This window comes from Acomys minous (assembly GCF_964271855.1).
Source record: "Acomys minous genome assembly, chromosome: 11".
Taxonomy (NCBI): Eukaryota; Metazoa; Chordata; class Mammalia; order Rodentia; family Muridae; genus Acomys; species Acomys minous.
The window spans coordinates 49,009,707-49,027,241 of record NC_140492.1 but is presented as its reverse complement, the minus strand read 5'-3'; the positions used below and the strand labels follow the sequence as shown (position 1 = coordinate 49,027,241).

The window sequence follows — 17,535 nt, the reverse complement described above, 5'->3', positions numbered from 1 at the left end:
TGTCATCCCTGCAGCTCAGCCAGTCATCAGGCCTAAAGACCTGATTAATTTCTGCCTTTTAATATGTGTGTCCTATTTTTTTTCTTTGTATAAACATTAGAGGGAACTGTCTGCGTGGGGATCACTCTCTGTTCACGTTGATCTGGATGCTTCTCTATGCTTCTACTGTGCTCATATTAATTCTTTGATCCACTGCACCACTCATTTTGATTCTCTCTGTTTCTAATGTGGGGAAGTTTTGGAGTGTTTGCCTGATAGCAACAATCTCTGTAGCAAGTGCATTATGGTAGACTAGAGCAGCATTATGTGCCTTTAATTGATTGGCCACACGATAACATTGTCAGACCCTTTAAGGACACACACACACACACACACACACACACACACACACACACACAATTTAGAATAGAACAGTCTTGACACCAAATCCACTTAAAAGCTACTACGTCAGAAATTAGAAATATGCAGGAAAAACTGAAATTGGATTATAAAATGTTTATAAAATCTGCATGGGGAAGAGGGAGGAACTGAGGGTGGATACGGTCATGTTTCATTCTATCTATGTACGAGATTTCCAGAGAATAAAAACATTATAATTAAAATAGAACCCATCTTAAATATAAACAAATTCAGTCTCTACCACCTCTCACAGAATTGCTTCTTTCTTTTCATTCCCTTTCTCATATTTGGTTCTCTGTTCTTGTAAGCATCATGGAGAGTCAGGAGACTTGTATGGGGTGAGGCAGGAGTTTCATTGTATCTTGGCAAAGGCGCATAGGCTGTGCCATGCCTAATTAGTGAACCTGAGTTTTCACATCCTCTGTCTCCATTGGTGATTACTTCATCCCATCATCAGAAGTTTAAAGGAAATGTTGTTCACAGTTACATCATAACATGTTTATGATTCTTTTGTTTCTTGAGATGGGTATAAAATAATATGGTCTGGTAAGGCAAACCTTTAACATATGAATGACTACATAGCGTTTATGATTTCCTCCCACTGACCAAAGTAGACGAAAACACTTCCTGCAAATGCCTAAAGTTGGTTGCAAAGGACCTGTCTGCACTATGTTCTGTCTTTAATTCACAAACCTTTCCCCAGGTTTCCATTTAAAAAAAAAAACCTTCTCAAATTCAGGGTGCATGAAATGCCATTAAATCTAGCATAAAATATCTTGAATTTTGAATTTTTCACATAAAGAAAGTCATGTACCCAGAGCAAAGATGGAATACCAAGGGACATGAGACTCTGGAGCTTGGGCTCATTCTGAGAGACACGCATGTCTGACATTGCAATAGCTCCCTGGCCTTTAGTAAGCCTGGAAGTCAGATGATATTAGCAAAACCAGTAAGACACAAATCATCCTAGTGTTCAGGATGACTCCCACGTACAAATTACTTAATACAATATTTCTAGAACACTAAAAGAGTATTTTAAAATTACCCTACCCACACAAAACAAAGGTACAAACCCACCTAAACCCTAGAAGGAATCGTCAAAGATTGAAGAGCTGCCCGAGGGGCCATTCCTGTCTGGACGTCATACCTCTTGCCTCCTCAGCTAGAAAGATGATTGTGGAGCTTGAGTTCATCTGAATTCCTTAGCTCTGTCATCAGCACCGTGACACATTCTAATTTTCTGATTCATCTGTGATGAATAAGCACTCCCTTTTCTATTCACAGTCCTCAAAGTAACCAGTTTTGTGAGTTATGATGACTATTTTTTCATTTAATTACTGAATTATTATTGTTCTCTTTTTGTCACCCAGTGTTAATCCCATGTGCAGAAAAGCCTGCTCGGCCGGTAAGGATGCCTGAGCTTTGAGCCAGTTCAGAGGAGTAAAGGATTGACAAGAGGGCTTCTGTTTTTAACCCAGCCAGATACCTCAGCTGGCAAGCAGCTCAGCTTCCTCACCATAAAATGGGTATAATAATAGCTTTCCCTTACCGCTGTGAAATATTTAGAATGCAAATCAAGCCAAACCTATCTCCTTCCAAAGCGAAGCATAAACCAGCCTGCATACCCTGAATGAGCCCAGATTTCAAGGGAAAACATCAAGTGGGAATCACCTAAAGGTGGTGTAATTTAGTGGTTACAGCGTGTGGTCTTTGGCATGGCACAGACTCAGTCAGAGCCCAGGGACTGTGTGATTTGGGGGTAAGTTTCTTAATTTCTGAGATCTCTTCCTTTTTCTAGTAAGTGCAGGGTAACAGTACTTCCCACTCCCCCTCCACCATCACTCCCCCACCCCCCATCCCCCGGATGTAGTGTGGGTTCCGTGCTTCACTCTCCCAGTGCTTCTCACACCTGACTCAGGGAGTCCTCAAGATGGAGTGGTCCAGCATTCAGGGTGCCTACTGGGACGGCCCGGTGTGCCTCAGACAGGACATTTCAGGGATGTCTCAGGTATTACTCCTAAAAAAACCCACAGGGTCTTTTTTCTTTTCCTCTCCTCAGTATATTCTTATTTGTTTTACTAAACTAGAAGAAATGGAAGGCCAAGAAGAGCATCTGTTTTGTTTGTTGTAAAACATCCAAGAAAAAAAATTAATGGAGAAGTGGATACATACACAAACAACAGTTTAAGTTATTTACCCAAAAGGAAAACCAGTCCTCCAGGAAGACTACCATATCTTAGTGTAGGGGGCTCTATGTACTCCATGTTGCCTGCTCCCTGCACATCCCTAGGTTGACATATATGCAGACTAGACACACCTTTCCGTACCAGATGCCTGAAGCCACGGCATGTACTAAGCGCACAGGCACTCTTTCCCCAGCTGTCATTTCTCCACTCCATACTCCTCAAGCCCATCACAGAAACTTCTCTATCAACATTTTAAAAGAAACTATAATAGGTGGATAATGACCTAGCTACATTAATGCATCATAGAAGTATTATAGTGAGTCCCGTTATTTTGTACAATTAATATATGCTAATAATAATGAATGAGGAAAATATTATAAAGGTCCAGGCAGATAGAAGTCTAAGGGACCTTAAAGGAGCTTGTGTGTCTCTAGTCACACATCTTTACCAACTTAGAGCTACACTTTTTGCATTTTCTTTATTCCTGCACCCAGAGTAGTCATATATGTGGACTTCTTTGGAGCCAGACACTCGTTGAAACTTGTTTTTGAGCATTCTAGGGAAAGGAATTTTTCTAGGAACCTGCATCATCTCTAAATGTTGAAAACCACTGCCTTAGAACATTATATAAATTGAAATTAAGTGAACTAGCCTTTTAAGTTACAATTACATTACAATTGGGTCCTTGGAGTTTACACTTTTGGCTTCTCATTTTATGTGTGCCCACTGCTCTGTTTTAATGTCCTGAATTATTTGGCCTTTACAGTTTTATATCCTTGGCTACATATTTGTGTGTTGAACCTGGAATATTCAATGCAAATGTTTTAAATCCTATGCAAAAGTATTCTACTTAATTCTTTGCATTTCATATAAAAAAAAACAACTTACAGACATACAAGGTGAATATCACTCAGGTGGAAAGGGCATGTATCAATACATAACAGTTTCAACTGAGCAAAAGTAAATCTATGGAGATTAATACATACTGTAAAATCACATAGCAGATTGTAATTCAATCAAGAAGGAGGGACCTTTTGACAGTTATGGACATTTATGAATTTTACATGAACTATAAAATTAAATTTTTAGCCTTAGTATTAAATTTGGGATCTCTTTTATTATTTTGCATTAATATACAGGATAAGCTTATATCCTCCAGAATTTGCAATTTAACTTTGTTTTGTCTTAAACTATAACATACACTGTTCTATTCTTGCTGTTGGCAGCCTGTGCATCATTTGACATCAGGGAAGATGGTTTATTAGTCTTCACATGTGTTAGTCAATCTGATAACTTTCTATCATCAGAATTTAATTTTGACTAATTTTGTGAATAAGTGCTCCTTGGACTTCAAATAGAAAAGTTACCTACATCAGAACGTAAATACCCGATGTAGTTTTCAAAGGTCATAATCTATTTTGAGAGTTATTTGATTTATAGCATGCAATAGATACATGGTAATTGAACATATTTTATAGAAAAACCACTAATCATATTTTCCCTTTTCCCCCAATGATTGAGAAATAAATCGTGTCCAAAAATTGTGTTGCGGGGGGGATAAAGAAGAAAAAGGGGAGAGGAGGAGGTAAAATGGCAAAAACTATATATAATACAGTCAGTGATTTAGTGTCTTGGTTTGTAAAGAAGACATGAATATACAAAACTATAGTCTTTGAAGACTAGCCTTTTTCTATTTGTATTTCCAGTTTGTAAATACTTTCAATAATTCATATATAATCTAATTATCTTTCCTACAATTTCCATTAACCCTGTCAATTTTGTGAAAAAGTGTAAAGCACAAGAGATCCCAGGTATCCCTTGCACTGATGTTCTCTGTGATGCAGATTTTCCTTTGAACCCCTCCTGTCCCACACGGACCACCACTATTCACAGCCGCGTGTTCCCAGGCAGGCTTCACACTGACCACACAGGGGAAACAGTTCTTTAGAGCAGTCTCTACCGTGGTGCGCTTGTCCAGAAGACCTGCTGGAAAGTGAGGCCCCCTGAATTTAGCTTTCTTCTTTGGCCTTTTTCAGTGCGATGGGGTCCTTCAGGCTAATAGCCTTTGATAACATCATCTTGATACTTTTGGAGGCTTTATGTGAAGTGGTTAAGATCATCCTGTCAGGGGCGCACAGTTTGGCAGTGTATATGTGATGTGATCTGGGGGCCTGGGGAGAGGACTTCTGTTATATTAATTTCTTATTCTAGAAGATATCTGTCAAAACTCTAATGCCATTCCAGCATTATTGTGTATTTTGAGGATTGTAAGGAAGACTTATTAGACTTTTAAACATAGAATGTGAAACTATCATGGTGAACTTCACCCAGACCTGAAAGTGTCCTCATCAGAGCCAGTTTGGGGTACAGAATGGGAACGGTCTCATTCCAATCATCTATCACAGTAGCACCATCAACAGGAGAGAAGTGTTCTGTGTGATGTGCAGTAAGGTCATCACAAGCTACATGTGCCCATAGTGCACGTGGGAGGTGGCTAGTGTAAGTGAATCACTAAACACTTAGCCTTTCACTAAAGTTAAAGAATTTACGGGAACGGGTCTGGCTAGTAACTACTGTAGTGAACAGTGTCACTCCTCTAGAGAAGCTCAGTGGAGACCAGATGAAATCACAGGAGAGGCCCCCGCCCTTTCTATACTGGGGCATACAGCATCAGTCGTAGCAAGGAAGCCACAGCCCTTGGAATCTCTGAAGCCAGAGATTAATGATTTTTTTTTTTTGGCTACAGGTGACAGATTTTGAGAGTAATGAGTCCCATCAATATCTCAAAGTTTTGCGTTCCTTCATGCCTTTATGTTTAATTCCTTGTCTTTCCTTTCCTTTTCAGTTCCGTGACTACCCGTCTCTTGCCTGTTCCTGCTCCTTATGTGAGTAAAAGTGGCTTCTTTACCTTGAAAAAAGTGTTGGATTTGTGAAACTCGGGTTTGGTGTCTTATCTCCTAGCTGACTTCACTGTGGTGCCTAGCATCCATGTAGTATGCTTTAGTGCTTTTCCTGCGTGGAGCCAACTCTGTTAGTGTCCTGGTGTGCAACCCTCTGTGAGGGAGCCCGACAGCCCAACCATGTCCTCTGAAAAGACTGCCCTTTCCCTCGCTGCAGCTGCTATTTGCAAAAGCCGCCGCTCTTCTGAACTGAAGCTTACAGCCCACAGCCAGATCTCAGCAACAGTTGGGCTCTGCTCCACTGTCAATCAATGGGCAATTATTTATTCTTCAGTTATTCACTCATCCCTAGGTCCAACCATTTTTAATTTTAGCTTCCAGATCAGAGCTTTCATTTATTGACAAAATTTATAATATCCTTTTACCAAGAAGTACAAGACTGAAAAGTAAATAGGCTAAAAGTTTGTGCAAAATTATAAAGTCTAGGAAGAAAAATAAAAGAAATCCAGGATTCACATGTGCCAGCAGGTTTATAGAATGTACCATTCCTTTTCAGAAAAGATGGTGAAATTTCGAGGGGGAGAAAAAAAGAAAAAAAATGGAGAAAACCTTAATTTTAAATGAAAAGAAAAGCATTTATTATTTAAAGACCAAACAGGGCCGCACTGAACAGATTTGGATAATTACTTTGGACTGCTTATAAGAGGTTCTGAGGCAATGAAACCAAATAATTAAGTCACTACCAGAGGCACCACCTAAGAAATCCTACGGAGAAAGGCAGTCAGCTTGAACTCTAAGTAGTCATGGGTGTCCTCGTAGCCGCATCTCCCTCTGTCCCTTGTTCACACTGAGACCCTCTGACTCTTTGCTCTGTGGGTAGTTCCTGTGTTGTAGTGATCTGCACAGAAAGCGGTCTCTGATTCCACTTGTGTGTGGCTTTCACTGTCATTCCTAGAAGCTTTCGAAAAACATGTTTAAGGAAGCAGAATGCACTGAAAGATGCTAAGGCTAAAGTCGAGTGTGTGACGTTTTGTCTGACACAGAAAGGAGATGGATTAGACTCTTCAGAGACTGCTGCTGTGTTATACAACAGGGCTCGGTCCTGCCTGCCCTAAGCCTTTCATTCTCCTTGGTTTTCAGTGCTGATATTGTGGGTCGGCTGATGCTTTGGAGGATGTCAGTGTGCAGGCTCACAGTTACCCCGTGTGTGTCTCCTTCCCCTTCCCCTTCGTTACCTAGCACTGCATATTTCTAGTCCTCTGACTGGCAAATCATTTTGTAACAGCTCTTTTGTGTAAAAACAGTTCGCATAATAGCTCAGTGTTAGACAAGCCATTAATCCTCACTTCACCAAGATGAGTCAGCACGATGTTCTCCTGCCCGCCTAGCTCAGCTATTATGACGTCAGGGCTTTAGGGCAAGCCTCAGATACAACCGGTATAGGAGACCTGGGTCACCTAGTAAAAATCAAGGGAGAGACCTATAATTGAAAGGCTGTGTCCCACAGGAAAATGTGAAACTAAGTCTGTGCTACATCAGTAATCAGCAGAGCAGTTTCTAGAGAGATTTTTTAAAAAAGAAAAAGAACAGAGTAAAGCTGGGAAGAGAAAACCCTATAATAAGCTAATAGTCCATTCATGTACTCATGACCTTGTCCCACCCCCAGCCAGGCTTCATGTTTGCTTGACTTGTTGAAATCCTCCAGTTGCCTTTATTGCCAGCAGGATGACAGGGCCAGTAACAGTCCTGTGTCCTCAAGTGCCCCCACAGACACAGCTGAGGGCTCCAGGGGTGGTGCCCTAGAGGCCCATCAAAAGCAAAGGGAAAGTTCCTTGGGAACAAACCAGAACATTATCCCCCAGTGCCTCTCGTTCCCAAGCGCCTCTTCAATGACCTCCTCTGGACAGGTGCAAAATTCAGCCCATTTGACCTTCTGTCCTTGGCACTGAATCCAGTGTCCGAAGCTGGAATTGACCCAGATTTAAATAGGAGTTGAATGGCTGCCATGCTTTCCTGCAAGAGTTTTCTGTCCCATTATTCTTCAGCAGAAACAGAAAGGAAAACCCCACAACCTGCCATGCTGCCTCAAAGCAGATGACACAGACTAGCCCTGTTGGGAAGCCCAGTTCTTGTAAGCAAAGCTTCTCTGTAGTTCAGACTCAGATACGTTCCTCAGGACAGTACCTTATAATATTAACAGTTAATCATTGCAAGGATGATAATGTGTTCCCTTACTGACATTCTTTGTTTAAAAAAAAAAAAAGATGCTACATCACAGCCTCTATCCCACTTCCCCCCTAACTCACCCCAGCCGCTCACCAGCTCCTATAATAACCATCAGAACATGCCTCAGTGCTGGGCTTTTTCCACCTTCACCAGATTGCTAGTAGTCTCCTAGCATGCTTCCAAGAGCTACTGATAGTGCTTGGCTTGGGTTTGATTAATTATGCACAGTTCTTAATTTAGTTTTCAGTCATCAAACGTTTATAGAACAGTTGTAACAGTGCTTGGTTCTGGGAACTCCAAGATAAATGAGAACCTCTCGTTAAGAATGGCACCGTCTGGGGTTGAGGGACAGCTCGTGCTAGAGCTCTTGTGGTAGAGCGCAGTGGAGTGGAGCAGGAGTGCAGGCCTGGGCTCCACCCACACAGTGCAAAAAGAGAAAGAAAAAGTCCTCACAGTCTGCTACGGAAGATGACTGGGTGGGTAGAGGCAGCTCTGTGACAGGCCCTGGAATGCTGAAACCTACAACTGCCTAACCATAAAGAAGGCTCAAGCAGACTCATAAAGTAAAAATAGTGAATAGAGGTTTACCAGTGGGCCTGGGGTGAAGGGGAAGAAAAGGGTCCATTGTCAGGAAGAAAAACAAAACAAAACAAAAAACCCCAAGATCATTAAAAAGTGAGGAGGCATCAAGGAACAGCCAGATCTAGGTACTGAGGACTCTGGTGTGCTAGAGCATGGTAGGCAAGAGAGCAGCCAGGTCAGAAGGCCTCAGATGCCAAGCAAAGGAGTGCAAACGTGACCTTACAGCCTTGAAGATATTTTAAAGAAGTTTAAGGAAATTGCATAAGACCTGAATTGTGCAGTAGGTGTAGTGGAGATGAGAGATCGTTCAGTAGGAGTGTTGACTCGGGCGTTACTATTTGTGTAACCAGCACATCTTTGCCCAATGCACAGTCCTTGCCTTTAGGAAAAAGGCTGGTGTGACATGGTGCCAAACTTAAAGCCAACCCATCATTATGGGAGGTCACAGAAGACCTCAGTTTGCGTCTAACCTCACTCTGAACTGAGGCTACTGGTCTTGGGATATAGAGGGGTCTTCTGCCCACAATGAGCAAGAGATAGAAGGGAAGAGAATATAAGAAGACAAATGCACTTTTTGATAATGGCTGTCTAAAGCCAATCAATCCCTGATTTCCTGTCTATTTTTTTTCCATTGCTGCTTTTTCCTAAGCAAAATTTCCAAGCCATTGAACTGAATTGCAACTTATGCAGAGCAGGGTGTTGAAACAATTCAGTATATTCATTCCCTCTCTCTGAATTAGAGTTCACCATAAGTGTGCTTTTCTCTTGTTCACTTTGGGCTGCCAGGACAGTTTAAAGGAGAAATTCAGCAGCTTGTGTCTCGTGTACCATGTTCTCTTTGCAAACTGAAGTATATGAGTGGGTGTGTTTAAGTTGCCTCTATATTGCTTTCTAGAAAGGTTTGAGAAGAGGAACAAGATGAGGAGTAGAGACCTATTAAAAGCCCAGCTCCCCCAGTGACCTGAGTGTAGAACGTAGGCTGGTGATCAGATGGTCAATTATGTGTTTGTCAAAACACAGTGGGCTGCGTTCCAGACTGCCAGCTTTGGAGGCCCCGCTTCTGCCAACCAAATGTCATCTGGGAACATGCAACACTGGGCACTGTGAAGGAGTTTGAAATAGACCATGCCACAGCCAACCTACTGCCAGTCTTATAGCACCAATATGGCATGCACAGCCGGGCCCCATGTTTCAGAGCTCAGGAATTCACTGTACTCGATTCAAGGGGTCAGATGGGTTCATGTTTTCAAAGCCTATGTTCTCTGCTTTGAACACTGTGACTTTTCCTCAGCAATTTCCAAGGGGTTTTTCCAGTCACGTCTCTGTGGAAAACACTCTTTCTGTGATGGTTATGAGAGCCTTGTAAAATGTCCCAGAGAGGAGGGGGGAGGGGGACAAACCTGCTCTCACAATGACTGACTCCTATAAGGGATTCCAACTCTAAGGAAATTACATTAAAGGTGCATAGCTTTTAAAATATCAGGAACCACCTTGGCAACTTATAAAAAGCAGAAGGGCTTTGCCTATTTTATAAAGTGATTTGCATATACCTGCATAAATAATGTCCCCACCTGTACTTTTATGCATTTAGGTTGAATAAATTAAATTCAGTGATCTTTAAAATATTCTGTGTCTTTCATTGCTCAGATACCATTTTCAAGACCCTTCCTCTTCATTTCCCCCCTGAGGGTGTAATGACTGTTTGTTTTTTAATCTTTGGCTAATTCTGAGAACGAAAGTACACTGCAAACCAGTGTACCACAACCAGGAACATTATCTCCCTCTGCTTAAATTTCTATTTTCCTTTCTATCATTGGGCCCTGAATTACATTTATTTTCATAAGAGAAAATGAAAGAGTATACTATTAATATGAAAGCACAGCCCAAGAAAGGATTAGTACACAACTCAAAGATATTCTTTTTATATTAGCCTTTTCTTTCCCCTTCCCTCCTTTCTCTCTTTTGCTCCCATGCTGTTTCTCTCTGTCTCTGAACAAGGTCTTATTATGTAGTACTGGGATTACAGACCTGTGCCACCATAATTGGACTAATCTTTGCTTTCTTTGGCCATTGCCAGTGTCCTTCAGAAACCACCTTTCTACTGACTCCTATCAGTTATGACTTGGTCCTTCACATCAAAGCCTGGTCAGATAGGCCAGCCATAGCAACATTCATCCTGCAAGATAGTAAGCGTGTGCCATGTGTAATGGAGTTAAAATATATGATTGTTGTCCTTTCTTATTCTAAAGGAACTTAAAGTGGAGTTAAGAAGTTAAACTATTGAATTTTTTATATGCACATAAGACAATAAAGGGCTAAATTTCAAATGGAATGCTATAATCTAGGAAGTACTATAGGGTTTCATTCTCAGAACTGGGTCTTGATAGCTGAAATTTTTCATGTAAAATGTCATTCAGCTGGATCTTGAAAAATGAGTAAACTGTAAAAAGAAAAAAAAATAAAATAATGGTATTTGAAGCAACAACATGTTCTAAATGGTGTGATCTTAAAGTGGTCCTCGAGTAGCACCGGTCTTCCTCATTCCAGATCTAAGCCTGGTAAAAAGGAAGATTAAAAGGCCTGAGAGATAACCCACAGCTAAAAGCTCTGGTAGAGCAACCTTGCCTGCCTGAATTCAATCCCCAGAACCCATATAGAGACAGAAGAGAAGCCCTCCACAGAGTTGTCCTCCATCTTACACACACACACACACACACACACACACACACACACACACACCACATACACATGCACAATAGGAATTAATTAATTAATACATATGTAAAATTTCAAACAATAATAAAAATGATAGCTGAGAAAATAATTTTTGTAACTGATGGTTGGAAGGTGTAAGACAGTGGTAAAGACAGAACGAGCTCCATGACTCTCAGGCCTTCACCTTAAACTTTTAAAAGCCTGAGAGGATGCATGAAGCTAGAACAGCACCTTGCCAGGTCACTCCTCTTCACTAGTCTAAGTTGGAGAGAAATACGAAAGGTGCTAAACTCCTGCCCATACAGTCTGGGAGGCACATTGGACCTGCTTTGCAGTACAGACCAAGAGCATCTTAGCAGCAGGATGGTTCATCTCTGTGGGCCACAGGAAGAGGTAAGGCAAGAGGCAAGAGAGGGCTAGAAAACTGATTTGGAAAGTAAGCATAAAGAAGGCACATCCTTACTATCCACAGATCTGCAGTCTGGAATGAAGAAAGAGGTGAGATTAAAAACCAAAAATGGATCTGACAGAACAAACAAATTCCCACTTATCTAAGGGGACACACCTGGAGTCAAAATCAGGAATTCTGTTGCTTTTCCAAGACTTGGTTTTGAGGGCTTTTCAGAGTCTCCAAATTACTTCAGCTAGAACTTGAAAGAAGCAGGTAAAACTGAAGTTGACTAACTAAATTAAACCTACAGGAAGAAGAAAAAATACAATGCTTGTATCTCTCCTTAAACTAATAATAGCAATATTTACTAAATGATTGCCTTACTTTGGATACTGTGTTGTTTAAAATAGTTATCTACTTTTTAAAGTACACTATTAAGGATATGCTCCTAAGATAATTGTGCAAGTGAGGAAACTGAGGAAACATGTTTGATTAATTTTTCCACAAATACTTAATAAGTGTTAGAGATAGAACTTGAATTGGGACCATCTGTTCTTAAATTTTAAGGCCAAATTTCATTGAATACAAGCAAGTGTCTACTAATGTTACAGCTCTAATAGTGAGGAAAACACATTGTCCCTCATCCTGGACCTTTTTAATGTGAGGGACATAGGGCAGATATTAATTAAGTGATCAGACAAAGAGCATACACTCTCAACCTGTGCTCACTACCATACGATGAAAGTACCAGATGCTCGAAGAGCAAAAAGAAGAGCAGCATCTAACTAAGTATGGAAGTTCCCAGGATCCTTTCTGAGGAAGTGACATTTGATCTAGCATCTGAAGATATAAATCAAGAAGTGAGGCTGGGTAATAGGAAAGGAGTCCAGACGGAGAAGCAACGTGTTTGAAAGCCCTAGATAGAGTTGGAAGAAAAGAGTGAAGAGAGCAGCCCAGTCTGAAAATGAAAACGTGCAGAGGATCTGACAATGCTAATTTCTTTGTAGCCATATTAGAGATTTTAATCCTTTTTTTAAAAGATGCTTGGAAAACACACTGAAGAAAGAGCATGATGTGATCAAGTTTTAATAAAGATTTGGGACATCTATCTTAAGAATTGGAAACATAGTCGCATAAAACAACAATGTGTATAGTTACTTTATTGGTAATTCTCCTAAACAGGAAACAGCCCAATTGCCGTCAGTGGGCGAGTGGTTCAGCAAACTGTTGCACATGCACGTCATGAGACACATTCATCACTAAAAAGCAATGAGCAACGTGAATAAATTCCAAGGATATTTCAGCAAATAAAAACTAAAATGGCCAATCTGCATGTAGCATTCTTGTACTGAAAAAATATGTAACTCTAGAGAAGAAAGCTGTGGTTCACTGAGTCAGAAAGACTAGAGGTAGATGTGGCTATGGCTGTAAAAGAGAAGTGTGAAGGCATTTGCCGTGGAAGGGAGGTAGGACTCAGGGTCGTCGGTATTGCTGGTAAATGATTCTGTTGGCATGCATAAAAAGCCCAAATACAGGTCTTGATTGAGAAGCCCGAGACTAAGACTTAAGCAACTCTTATTACTTAATTACCTGGGAGAGAAAAATAAAATCAGTAAAGTACTGGGGTGGGAGGACATCTAAAATAGTTGTAGGAAACTGAGAAAACATGAACACAGAGGCAAGTAAAAAGCATTTCCTGAGAGAACAGGAAAGGGCAAGGTTGAAATCTATATGTTCAATAGATCTGTTGGAGATTACTGTTGACCTTAGCAAAAACCACTTGGTTGAAGTAATAAAAAGGTAACTTGTTTATGTTTACATGAGGAGAGGCAAAGGTGAAGAAACACAGACTGTGAATTCAGGAAATGAACGACATGGTGGCTTGAGGGCGGACACTGGTCAAAAGAAGTTTTGGAAAATAAAAACATTGATGGTTTGCACTCATATGGGAAGCCCACAGATGAGGGGAGATTCAGTGCCCAGCAGCGAGAGGAAGGCACCATATTTAGTCCTGGGTGGTTCTTGATAAGGTTAGAATGTGAGTGTAAGAGGAGGAGCACCTATTATTTGAAGGAAGAAGAACCGAGAGCAAATGCCAGCCGTTGTATAGGGTTGATGCTGACAAATTATGAGGTTTCCCACATAACGGCTCCTAAGGGGGTGAGAGCCTGCCAAGAGTAAGTGGTGAGGAGATCTGATAAATGTTGAGGTTTGAAATAGTTCTGGGCACAAATGGGTTTGCAAGTTGACCAAAGAAGCATAGCAGCGATCTCCTTGGCAGTACCGAAGACACAGCTACGTCTCTTCTCCCCCTCCCCCTCCCCATAGCCAGTCCTGGAGGGTGGCCATGCTTTACCGTTTCCCTACAACCATGGCAGCTGCTTCTGCAGGTAAAACAGATTCCATTCTCTCTCTGATTAAATATGAATAGTTCCTGCCTCATTGCCACACCTCTAATGTGCATCACACATATATGCATGACAACTCTGATTTTTCTCATCATTTTACTAATATATGATCAATTATGAATACGTAGATAAACGGCGTGAAGTGTAGTAAAATGTGAATTTTTTCTTAAGTTTTAAAAGCTGCCATCTAATGATACAAAAAGGCTATTTAAATTTAAGTGAGGCGGGAGAGAGGGAGAGAGACTAGTGAGAAATAAAAGGGATGAAAATAGAGAGGGAAAGAAGAGAAAGAAATCTAATGAATTATAGAAGACCTGATACAAAACTCATTGCTGGTGGGAATGCAAACTAGTACAGCCACCTTGGAAGTCTATCTCGTGCTATCTCAGAAAACTGAAAATAGGGCTTCCTCAAGACCCAGCTATCCCACTCCTTGGAATATACCCAGAAGATGCTCCAGCACACAACAAGGACATGCTTGACCATGTTCATAGCAGCCTTATTCATAATAGCCAGAACCTGGAAACAGCCTAAATGTCCCACAGTTGAAGAATGGATAAAGAAACTGTGATATATTTACACCATGGAATACTACTCAGCTATTAAAAACAAGTTCCTGAAATTTGTGGACAAATGAGTGGAACTAGAAATGGTGACTAAAACACCCACCTTCCACCTCCACAACCAGCTTCCAGACTGTGGGTAGTAGCGCTCCTGCGGCCTCAGAGGGAAGGAAGGCTCCTTAGGTAGATACTGAGCCTTCTCTAACTACCCTTGGCCTTTGCTGTCTGAGCTCCCGCCACCCTGCTGGCTTCCTTTTAGGAAGTGATATTAGGACCATTTGATTCAAAACTAAACTGAAGATACATCTGGGGTAAATTTTGGCAGCTGTCTAGTAAGGCAGCTGTATTTTTTTAAATGCTTACTTCTTTCAGATTCTATAATTCATATTTATCATAAAATATTAAGAAAGTATAGAGTAAACAGAAAGCATAATCCCACTCACTACGAAGAAAAAACTGTTAACATATTTTAGTTACCTTCTTGTCTCTGCTCCAGATTTTAAGATAATTCAGCATATAGAATGTATAAAATTCTATAATATTTTAACTTAATAGTATTTAGTAACTACTTCCTTGTCTAATTACAGGCTCTTTGTAATATTACTATAATCCCTGGATAAACTCCTACCTTATAAAACTCCTTGAATTTACCTGACAGGACCTGCAAGTATTTAAGTTATCTGTAGTATTCAGACTTTCATATTTTAAAATCCTTTAGAGGAAAAAACTACACTATATCACACCAAGCTCTCAAAATGGAAAGTGGAAACCTGAAGCAAGGGGTCATATCACAAACCAAGGAGACAGTCAGGCAGTGTCACCTGTTAGGAAAGCAGCTGTGAACTATGAATGACAGTCATGTTGGGTTTGAGAGTAAGTAGTTGCAGGATTTACCTGAATTTTTCTTCCTCCAAAATTAAATGTTTCAAATTTTCATTGTAAAAGTTATTCACATTTAAGTGTTTTTATTCCACTTAATCATAGCTCAAAGGCTGAGAAAACATAGGTGTTTTACTTATTTGTACAATACTAATAAGTATATAAATAAACAGTCCTCAAAATCTCACAGCCCAGAGACAATCTCTGTCTCTGCTAAATATACTTTCATGCATATCTAGTTATCTATTTATCTTTTTTCTTTTTCTTTGTCTCTTTCCAAAATGAAAGGAAAAAGGAAGGTTTTGTAGTTTGCTTTTCCACTCAGCACTGTAAGTCGTTTGCCACGTTAATAAATAAAAACCTGCATGATCGTGACAGCAGTGTTGTCCTCCAGTGTATGGAGACGATATTGGCTAAGTCCCTCACTGATGGACACTCTTGACGATTAGAACTAATTCTTAACTTTCAAATCCTGCTTCAATCGCTGTGTTTACATGCACCCATGCATACATATTCTTTTTTTGCATACATATTCTTAAACGCAATTTCCTGAAATTTTCTTAGGATAAATATAAAATAGAGAAATTATTAAAATAAAATGTATATATTGCTTCCCTTTTCTGCTGTAAAGTTCCCTTGATTTATATTTCCGTCAACAAAGAGCCCACCCCTTTTCTCTATATCGTCATTCTGTACTCTCAGTTGTAATTTTTCAATATAAGTAAAGCTTTTCTTATCGTGGGGGATGTAATATATTTTCCAAGCAGTAAACCCAAACCTGGATATTTCAAAATTCAAAAATTTTACTACATGGAAGTAAAAATTGCTATAGAAAAAAATTTTTTTGTTTTTTTTTCTATAGAAAAATTTTAACCTAAAAAATTACTTCTGAAAATTCTCTGATACCTTGAGAGTGACTATAAATCAACAACAAAAGGTGAATTTTAAAATTATATTAATAGAATATGTTTTTACATTTTAATATAAACTTAATGTAAATAGCAACTTTTACTATTTTAAATCATTGTTTGTATTATTTAAATTATCTTATTAATTTAAATTTTTAGCCTTTAAATTAAAATTTGTAAATGGCAGTGGATCACTCTGACAGCCTGTGGTTGTTGAGTCTCATTCTTTATTGCAAAAGGGTGCTCACTAAAACCCTTTGAGGTTAGTCCCCTCAGGCTCTTGTTTCTCCAACTGGGACAACCATATCCACCCTCATTATTCTCCCTGGGGTGTTCTGAGGAACAAAGCATCAGTTGGGAAGCAAGGTGTTTCAGCAGGGGGTTAGCACTTCCTGGTTATGTATCTTCCTGTATTTATCTGGCAATCCCATCCTCCAAATTGTTCACTCACACAAGCATAGAGTATAAAATGTTCATCTGTGCTCTTCTGTCAGACTCCAGAATCAGAACGGTATTGGGAATGAAAAAGACGCATTGGTGATGTTGCCTGGTCCACGCCTCCAAGGCAGGATTGACACTAGTCTTCCCACAGATGTAGCCTGAAATTCCTGGATGTTCTTATAAATAACATGCTAGAGGCCATATCGCCAATGTCCTTCACCTTGGTCCCCCTCTGACTCCCATGTGTCTTATACATACTTAATGAAATGGAATATGTTTTCCAGCAACTTGAGGGAAAGTGAAATGCCACACTGACAGTGTCACCCCAGCATAGACAGCTCGAACTGTGACAGGTTGTCTTCCGTGTTTCCGGATAGGGAGCAGCTGGCTCTCAGGGCACATTCTCTGAGCTCTTCAAAGAAGCAGGAGGTGTTGTACAAAGCTGTTGTGAGTGACAATTGGAGCATCCCGTGAGCACAAGAAGTACAGTTGCAGATGGTAGATGGACGTGCGTTCCAGGGTGCTCTTTCTTCCCTTTCCAGAATGTTTCAGTGAAAGTGTTGTCTTGAATCCTTGCTCTTCATTTCTTCTTGTAAGAACCGTTGAAAACAACTGAGGCATCAGGCACCCCTTCCTGACTGTTGTCTGGAGACTAATTTCCAAAGCTTTGCTTAGAGCTGGCCTCTTTACCTTCTTGCATGAAAGAAAGCTAAAGCAGGTTCTCCTTTAGACCCTCCTCATACATCTCTGGGGTTTGGCTTGTTTGTTTGTTCGTTCGTTCGTTTGTTTGTTTGGGTGGGGATTTTTTTTTTTTACATGGAACACAACTATCACCTCTAATTTAAAACTCACTCGTTATTTGAAGTGATAGAGTCAGGTGTCCTGTGAGAGAATATGAGTAAAATTGTGCTGAAGCCCTTTGATAGTGTCCTCCAAG

At 40.3% G+C, this 17,535-nt stretch overlaps 1 protein-coding gene across 5 annotated transcripts in view; it reads left to right on the top strand.

Moving 5' to 3' along the window:
• LOC311609169 (uncharacterized protein) overlaps positions 1 to 17,535 on the top strand; it is a 627,587-nt gene that overhangs the window by 512,191 nt on the left and 97,861 nt on the right. For all 5 annotated transcript variants that reach the window (XR_014783299.1, XR_014783300.1, XR_014783301.1 and 2 more), the window contains one exon: positions 5,431 to 5,470. Coding sequence is in view for 1 of the 5 variants with exons in the window: in XM_084802004.1 (XP_084658130.1) it covers positions 5,431 to 5,470 (40 nt within the window). In the remaining 4 variants the exon portion in view is untranslated. The remainder of the gene's footprint in view (positions 1 to 5,430; positions 5,471 to 17,535) is intronic.